General features: G+C 39.2%; 1 protein-coding gene across 1 annotated transcript in view; it reads right to left on the minus strand.

The window, feature by feature from the left end:
* Positions 1 to 2,560: 2,560 nt before the first annotated feature.
* LOC122806047 (complement receptor type 2-like) overlaps positions 2,561 to 9,524 on the minus strand; it is a 63,361-nt gene continuing 56,397 nt past the window's right edge. The window contains exon 4 of the mRNA XM_044076287.1: positions 2,561 to 2,661. Within this exon, the coding sequence (XP_043932222.1) occupies positions 2,561 to 2,661 (101 nt within the window). The remainder of the gene's footprint in view (positions 2,662 to 9,524) is intronic.

Below are 9,524 nucleotides of genomic sequence, written 5' to 3' on the forward strand. Positions count from 1 at the left end.
CTGAAAGACCAGAGCAGCAACTCTCTGATTCAGGGACCACTCATGTGGAAGCAGAATGGTCCTGCTTAGTGTGTCTGCTAAACTGCTGGCTCTCCATGGGATATGCACTTCAATCAGAAACTGCTGAAATGAAATTGCCCATTATCAGACCTGCATGGCCTTCCAAAAAAAAAGAGGGTAAGACTGTGATTCCCCCAATTAGGTCAGATACCAAATGAATTACATATTGTCAGTCTGGACAGAGATCACACCCATCAGGAGAATGTCCTGAAAAGCCTGCAACACCAGCAGGGCTGCCCTCATCTCCAAGACACTGATGTGAAGAATGGCCTCAGATGAAGGACCAGGTCTCTTGAATTGTCCTATCAAAATGCCCCCCATCCCAGAATGGAGGCATCCATTGTAACCATGCCCAAGGGGTGGGGGAACAAACTGCCTCCAGCCAACACCTGACCCGATCTCCACATACGTTTATCAAAATTATAGTAAAATCTATTGAACGTGTTCTGTAAGATCACTGCACTGACAGTCCACTGCAGAGCCCTCGTGTGATACCTGCCTAGTGGGACCAGACCGAAGGAAAATGCCATGTGCCTCAACACGTTCTGAAGGAAAGGGGCCATAGCCTTTTTATAAAAGCAAAGACTGCTTGAGACCAAAAACTCAATATTCTGGATGCTGGAAGTTTTGCAATCTGAGAAATGGTGCCCAAGTGGCTTTTTCAGTGTTTTTATGGTCTCTGGTAGACCATAGTGAAAATTTATCCTATATGTCAGGTAGATTAGTGGCCTAACTGAAAAAAGTACCTGATGTATAGCTATGCACTTTTCCATGTAGTTATCACCAATGAATCCCTGTCTGGAGGATAAAACACTGGACTTTTCCTATAAGGTTCTGATTTAGTGGCTGCCAGTGCTAGCACAGGATTCACAAAAGGAGCCTTGCTCCAGTGTGGGTTGTCTTTGCCATATAGAAGAAACTTATCAGGCATCATTTGAATGGGTGCTGGTACACTGGGGTCTCAACCAGGCCTTATCCACAACCAGATAAATTGGTCAAGGCAGAGGGATCACCCGTGACAAAGCAGGAAAAGACAATCATCCTGGAGGATTTATTCATAGAAAGAGATCTACAAACAGAATCCAAATGAATGCATTAATTCAATGATTTCCCCATATTTGACATCTTGGATTCCTCCCCTTCATCGAGATTAATGTCTGGGGTAGGACGCAACAGGGCGACTCAATACAACACTGCACGTTGCATGCCCTCATACTAGGAATACCTTGAAGGGAATCTTTCAGATACCCTCAGAGTGTATCTAGACAGTCAGGTACTACAGTGGCCTCTCAGTTCTGGTCCAAGGTTGGTCAAAGGACAGAGCTGAAGGTGCAGAGAAGTGTCATGGGATGCAGCCAAAAAGTGTGGTACCTCAGTGAAATTCACCAGCCTTATGAATTGCGACAGAACTTGCCCCAGTTCCTAAGAAACTATTGGTGCCCTAACCTGCATTAAAGATGATACAGCTGAACACAAGGGTCAAAGCACCAATGGCAGTCAACACCAGTCTGAGTAAGCTTGGAACTAAGGACACCCTCACCACTGAGGACTCAAACAATGATGCTGCCAGTACAGAGAACCATGCCAAAAAGGGCTGGAGCAGACTTAGGACCACAGATATCAATAGTCTTGAGGTCAGATATCCTTGACACCAAGGCTTGCACAGACAGCATCAAAATCATGGAAAGCAGCAATATTGCAACAGTATATTATGGGTCCAAAAGTACTTAGGACCACAGATATCAATAGTCTTGAGGCCAGATATCCTTGACACCAAGGCTTGCACAGACAGCATCAAAATCATGGAAAGCAGCAATATTGCAACAGTATTATGGGTTCCAAAAGTCCTGCTGCTGTAACAGGCTCTAGTGCAGAAGAAAAAGATATGGAGAATAAAGGTTCTTCCCTAGCCAACCTTGATATAGACAGGACACCTAACTTTCCTTGAGCCTTAATAAAGGCGGACATCATTGGTCACAATCCACATTCAAAAAGGTCTCTGCAGTGACCTGGCCGATATAGTACACACGGACAACGGTGTCAGACTCTCAAGATACCAAAGAAACTCCCCCGAAGTACAGACCTCTTTCCTTTGGAGTAGAGCCTGCCAACTGAAATCTCTGCACAGGAATGAGTTTCAGGAGAGACTTGGTGCCTGCATTATCTGAAGAAACGTAAAAGGAGAAAACTCCTTAGATATTTAGGGAAAAGACTGTCTACTCTAATTTCAGGGGCTGGCCTCCTCTACTCAGCTTTTCTTTTTAAGTTTATTTTCTCCACTCTATGCCCCCCAGTATGGAGACTTTCAAAATCAACTTCTTTCCCTCCTGAAAAAAAGAGATGCCTAGAATTCTTATATATATCAATGAACTTTCAAATCATCAAGTTTCAGGCAAAGCATGCACAATTCGAGTGCGTCTTGTGGAGGGATTCTATGCCTGCATCTTGAACACTTATGAAAATGAGAGAACATGTGCAAAAATACTCTAAATTACCACAATCAACCGATCACAACAGTAACAATGCAACCACCACCAAGGAGAAAACTGGAATCAGCAACTGAATTGGCTCCCAAATAAGCATAAAGGCAGTTCACTTCAGCTAGAAGGATAATGCACACAGAAAAAGCACATTATAGTTTACTCTGCAAAGAAGAAACTGGAAAAATAGCAGTCTAACAAGTCTCAACAACAGCCAGAGAAAAGTGGGGAAAAACAAGAAACAATAAAAATTGAGGAAAACAGAAGGCAACTGATTGGTACAACCAACATGAAACCAAAAATGGAAAACAGTATTTAAAATCCAGTATTTCAAAAAAAGTTATCTAAAAACTTAAGCAGCCAAGAATCCTGCCTAGTGCAAAGGGCAGCTAAGAAGATCAAGTAAAAGGAGGGTTGAGGAGCATTATGGCACTTAGTGAGAAACGTGAGTTTTAGAAATAAATATGGTGGCAAGTCAGTGCTGACAGTAACAAGTTCTGACTCCTGAAGTGTGTGGACTGGCTTGTTTTATGTATGTGCCAAGATAAGCCACAAATGAAATGCTAAATTTCCAAACTGTCATTAAATGTGAGTGATGTATGCGTGTCCTGGGAGAGCCTGATGCCTTATTCAAGAATATTTTTCTGCTTTGCATCCAATGACTTTAGGTGCATTTCATCTCCACCGTGGCCCTAAACTGGGCTGAAGTGGTTATCAGAAAATGAGTGCAAACGTCAATGTGTACATGAATACAGTTCTGCATGTGTAGTAAAAACTAAAGCATTATCAATTTAGTGTGGCACACTGATGAAGCAGCGCTGATTCACAGCACCAGCATCCTCAGTTAAATGCACATCTGAGGCTCAGAGTATATAAGAGTGCATGTTTCCCTGTGCCTGTATGTAATATGCTCCATTTTACTCAGACATCTTGAAGACGAGCCATATACTAATTCAAACTGTGCACATATTTTGTGTGCATGCACGCACTTTGTATGACATCAGTCAAATACAGAACTAGTTCTTCTGTGCCTTGCGACCACTGAGTGTCACAACAGAATCCAGCTCCACCTTATCCTTGAAATGGACTGAACAGACAACAAATAAATGGAATCATTTTAAATGTACCGCGACTAAGCGCAAGTGCTCCAATACATAGTAGCAGAAGCAATCACTTATGAAATCACAAAATGGTCCATAGACAGCAGTGCTTAATCCTGGAAAACAAATACAAAGGAAAAAAGAAAGGTGAAAGAGCTCCAGAAATAAGTATTTCATGTTGTGACTTACCTAAGCACCCTAACTGGGTACAGTAATACACCATCAGAACTGCACCCTAACTGGGGACAGTCAGTAATACACCATCAGAACTGCACCCTAACTGGGGACAGTAATACACCATCAGAACTGCACCCTAACTGGAGACAGTAATACACCATCAGAACTGCACCCTAACTGGGGACAGTAATACACCATCAGAACTGTAATACACCATCAGAACTGCACCCTAACAGTAATACATGATCAGAACAGAATGCAGTGTATTAGACTTTATTTTGAGCACTAAAGCATATGCACACTTTTAACATAGGTAGTATGAAAAATATTCACAGAATCTGAACATATCAAAAGAAACTTTGGACATTCTTACCCAAACTTATGTCACATGAATTTCATGGAACACTCGCATATTACCTTAAATGCAGAAAAAAATCTTGTAATCATTTAATCTATATAGAAAATAGACAATTTAATTTTTGTATAAAATATAATAAATTACATATATTAGGTTTTTTTCAGCAGAATTGCAACACTACTTTATACACAACTAAAGACTTTGGAAGAATTTACAGTACATTTAACAAATTGCACTTAAGATTTTGCAGGAACTGAAGGCCAGTGTGGACCTTGCAAAAGCCATCCTCCTACAGGCCTATCCTACTGGACTTGCACACTGCAGTACTTGAATTAGCGATCAAGCTATTCTGAACTGTGCAAAAACTGGAAAACCGCTTCGGACAAACTTTAGGTTTCTACCTCCTGTTTAGTGCACAGACAGCCATACTAATACAGCTAAATTCAAATTCACCTAGGCATGTCAACTCCCCCCCTCCCTTCAAACATGCATTAAATCAGCTGTCAAAATGATCTTAAAACAAAAGACCAGTGTAAACCTTTCCCAGTGTTGCAGAAAACAACCCTCCCTGGACAAATTTAAACCTGCCACACTGGAATCAACATTCCAGTGCAGATAATGTAAGGAGACTATGCAGAGCAGCTAGACCATGCTCTCCTGCTAGAAATGCATATATAAAGTCAGAGGATACACCAAAGAAATAATCTTATTATGACTGGAATTTTAGAAAGGATTAAAGTGCCATATTACTCTAATGTGTGTGTGTGTGTGTTGTTTTTTTTTTGGGGGGGGGGGTCGTTGCCTGCCTTTAAGAACCATCAGTACTAGGAACAGATACCCTGGAGTAACTTTATTAGTTTATGTAGACTGAACTGTTATGATACATCACAAGCCTTTTACAAGTGCTAGGCAAAAATAGGTCAGGAAAAGAAAAGGCTTGTGACATAACAGTTGAGTCTACATAAACAGCAGTAAAGTAAACACTTTAAGGGGGAGTAGAGTGCTGTTTAGGTTTGGAAAAAAAATGTTTAGCAGGAATCTAAACCAGTTTCCTGGGGCCTTTCAGCATTTTCCACTAATGCACCTTGTGCTTCCACGGCAAGTCACTTGAAGCAAATTTCAAACTTTTCCCCCCGTTTCTGTATAAATGGTGTCCTTTAATTTACTACATGGCACATGTTGCAATACTCTTAAAATAACTTACAAATCTAAAATGATTTTAGGACATATGACATTCTCTAAAATGTGCAAATTTAGTAGAGCGATTATGCTTTCTAACAGCAGTTTTAAAATAATGGTATGGCACAACCTAGACGCAGCTAGTAATTTTCATTCATAAAGTGCATTTATAATACAATAAATCAGCCAAGAATAACAATTTACTAGAGTAAACAAAAAATGGACAAGCGGAAAAAGAACAAAAAAAAATAAGATACATTACTTGAAAATATTTTACGAAGCAGAATATTCTTAAACATTTCATTAGTGAACATGACTGCAATTTAGGTATGTACCAGTCTTTAGTGCAAAAATAATTTCCATGGAATGTTTACTGTCGCAAGCTGCAGAATCTCTGGGTACTGACCATGCTGTATTTCCATCACAGCTTGCTTTGCAAAATCATACACTGTATGGCAAAGCAGAAGCTTGGATCATGTGCTAAATCAGAAGCTAGAATAAAACGTTCCGACATTGTTGCATTGCTCTACAGATGAATCAAATCTCTTTCTGTTTCACATGTGCATCCAGATATTTAGAGTCAGTATTACGAGGACTAGTGGTATATTTCCTGCAAAAAAAAAATCAAATCCAAAATTAGTTTCCCTTTAAGAATTCAAGTCTCAGTACTTTAAAGGAAACTCCAAACTTCCACCTTCTTTACCTCCTCTAATGTTTTGCCCTTTAGTAACACTTTTAATCAGTTAAATAACTAACAATGCACTGGCTACCTCAAAACATCCTATCATGTTTTCTGTGAAAGTGTTATTTCATGCAGAAAGTCTGTGCCTTATATGTGTTAACAAGTCTACAATACATACCAGAAAGTTGATAAGACTGCCTGGACATTTTTCTCAGGTGTAAACAAGATAGTCGCAAAGGAATGAGGAGGTATGCCAGGAAAATAAATTTTACACCTTAGCAATAACAATATAGTGTGTGGGTGGTAAAGGAAACTGAGGAACTGCAGTCAAAAAGCTGCAATAAAATCCTGTAATTTTGCTGCTTCACCTGGAAGAAGCTTAAATGCACCATATAACTACTAGAAGTGCATATACCAAACACAAATCAATCTGTAAAAAACAATGGTACTATCTTCCCCCTGCCCAAGAACTCAATCACAGAGTACTGCCACTTCGATAACGTAGATAAAAACTACGTGAAATAATGATGTTATAACACTGCTACAAAAAAGCTCTAAGGGAGAGAGAGGACAGACAGGAAAAAACTGCATCATTAGGAAGTATTATCGCTCTACTCTGGTGTAGAACATATTAGAACAATCAACTGCAATAACACAGATCAGTAATGCATAAAAGGGTCAAGTAATACATCATTTTTTTTATATAGGAGCTACACACAAACACCAAAAGTACCGCCCACTGAATGTCAAATGCCTTAAGACTGCAAAAGCACACAGTCTCACAACCATACCTCTCCACCTGCTAATGCAAACAATCTGGACAAAACTAAAACTAATGGGTGGGCAAAGGTCCAAAAATAGGGACAATATTTGAATATTGCTCCTACAAACTTAGAATGTTAAGATAACAGCTTTTGCATTAACATGCATTTTCTGATGGATTTGAAGTGACCTCAAATTTTATAAGGAATGGACCAAAAATATGAGGTGAAAATCTTGACAGTTGAGACGTACTCTGAGCCCCCCAAAAAATTAGCTAAGATCCATTTAGGAAATGGCTACCTCACTGTGGTTCAATGAAATCTCAAAGAATTCTAAACGAAACAAAAATGAAAATCAATCATATAAAAGGAGAACCGCACCACAAAACCTGAAAAAAACATGTTTCTCAGCAAACTTCTGCATTGCTAATGCATCTGTATCAACGTAAACAGTTAAGTTATTTTCTAATTTGTTGTACCCCAAAATGATCTGAAGGAGGCTGCCATGGCTTGTTTTGTTTTACAGTCAATGCCTTCCACTTCCTGATGTCATGTTAGAGGGACAGACAGAAATTCTTAAGATGAAGGGATCATTTACTGTAGTTCTCTCGCCAGTTGACAATATTGCTGTGACTGCTTACTTTTTACTGTCAGCATCAATCCACAGTTTTAATTACTTGGCATGCTTTGATTTTCATTAGTGGCCACTTCTGTTGCAGGGTTTTAAGGAATGTTTGAATGATAGGCTTGAAAATGTAGCTGTGTTAGTTGTTCTTTTCAAAGTAAAAACTGTAGTTCAGTGTTCAAGTGCGAGAAATATGATCCTTGTGATTAATAGGTGTTACTTGGGCTGAGATGGTTTTGTGTTGCATTCACAGTTTTAAATACTGCAGCTAGAATTAGTCTTTGATATTAATCTTCTTTCCCCAACTCCAGAAGAAACATGCACTTTTGCAGAACTTAGTGTAGAAACCTACACAATCATATACTGACAAAGAGCTAGATGAACAGATTTGCTTTCTTTTTGTGGCATTGAGTTTCATTACAGGGAAAGACATTTGCATCTGAAAACTAAGCTTGAAAGCCCTGCCTTTGTTCAGACTCCAGGCTACACTATTTATTGGAGGGTGTGATGCTGGCAATCTGTAACTGATGTCATTGTTTTCGTTATAAGTGACCTAACTTAATTACTGTGCCACTCTTAGTAGTAGTTGTGATGCAACAGATGAGACAGAAGCAGAAAAGAAAGAATTATTAAATCATGTTTTTTTTCTGTATGTGATGTGCTTATTCTTGGATTACAGGGAAGGAAAAAAAAAACTTGACATTTGAGTGGAGTTATCCTTTAAGGTTAAAAATCTGATGTATGAATTTAAACCCTAAATGATAACTGTTAGGGAAACGCAAGGGCAGTTATCCTGGAAGAATTGCCATCAAACTATTGCAGTGGTGGTTGTGTCTTTCGGCTTTTCCTGGTTAGGGGTCGCCACAGCGGAACTCCGGTCCGCTAATGATTGGTAGTTGATTTTTTTACGTGCAGAGTTACCAGCCCTGATGCACAACCTTCAACGAAGGTATGCCCATGCACACATGTCTCCACGCAGAAGACGCTCTAGCTGAGAATCATACCGGACAGCATCTTACTGTGAGGCAACAACGCTACCGCAGCACCACAATATTGCAGTGGTATGGTTGTAAATTTGATGGGTAGTCACCAGTGATCAGAAAATATCTTTCTACCCATCCTCCTGAAACATTGCTACCAACAGGAATGTATTAATCAGTATTGTCAGTTTACTCAGACAAAAAGAAAAAATATTTCCTTACATAACACAAGGTAGAAAAAAACATAACATACAATCTAAGTGCTTCATAATCAACACTGATTCTACTTTCCAATGCAATGAAACATTGTTTTTATTAGGACAGACAATGGTCGCATACTTAGAAGACAGATGATGCATTAGAAAATTCTATGCCAGGCAACGTAATTTATTTTACAAGAAGAGCACATCCTTGAATTAAATGCATACATCTGACATAGAAGGAAGGCACAGAGAGGCTGAAGATAAAAACAATTTTAAACAAAAGATGAGGACATGAATATACAATGCAGCAGCGACTGTTCTTTAATTTCAAGAAAAATCCAAATCCTAAGTATAATACTCGGCTACTGCACAGAAATACCATTAGAAGAGTCTCAACACACTTGCTTCACAATGTGAAAGACTCAATTTCTGTTACAGTTGTTTACTTGGTGTAAACCTTCAAGTTACTTCAATAACAGGACAACAGGAAAGCAAAAGAGACTAAAGTGATGTACTTGCCTTAATGCTAAATTGTAGTTTTATCCTCAGTAACTTGTAAACCTTGGGCATCAGTCCTAAGAACTGTTCAACAATCCAAGCTTTCCTCGGCTGCATATAACCTCAACCTACCCCATAAGAAAATGCTGCTTCCAATGTTTGAAATTAGCTATGATAAAGTATACGTAGGTGTGACTGTGTACGCACGTATGCACATGTCTACATAGTTGCATACACATCTATATACAGTACATATGCACACAGACCTACACCAAGCCCCATTTTTCTCCATTCTTTACATGGGGTCTGATAGGCTTTCTGTGACCAAATCACCTTCAGCTAAAGTTCATTAGACATCTACACCTATATATACATATATTGGTTCTCCTTTAGATCAAATTCCCGTAATGTTGTCTTGTAA

This window comes from Protopterus annectens, chromosome 7.part0 (assembly GCF_019279795.1).
Source record: "Protopterus annectens isolate FY-2018-M chromosome 7.part0, PAN1.0, whole genome shotgun sequence".
Lineage (NCBI taxonomy): Eukaryota > Metazoa > Chordata > Ceratodontiformes > Protopteridae > Protopterus > Protopterus annectens.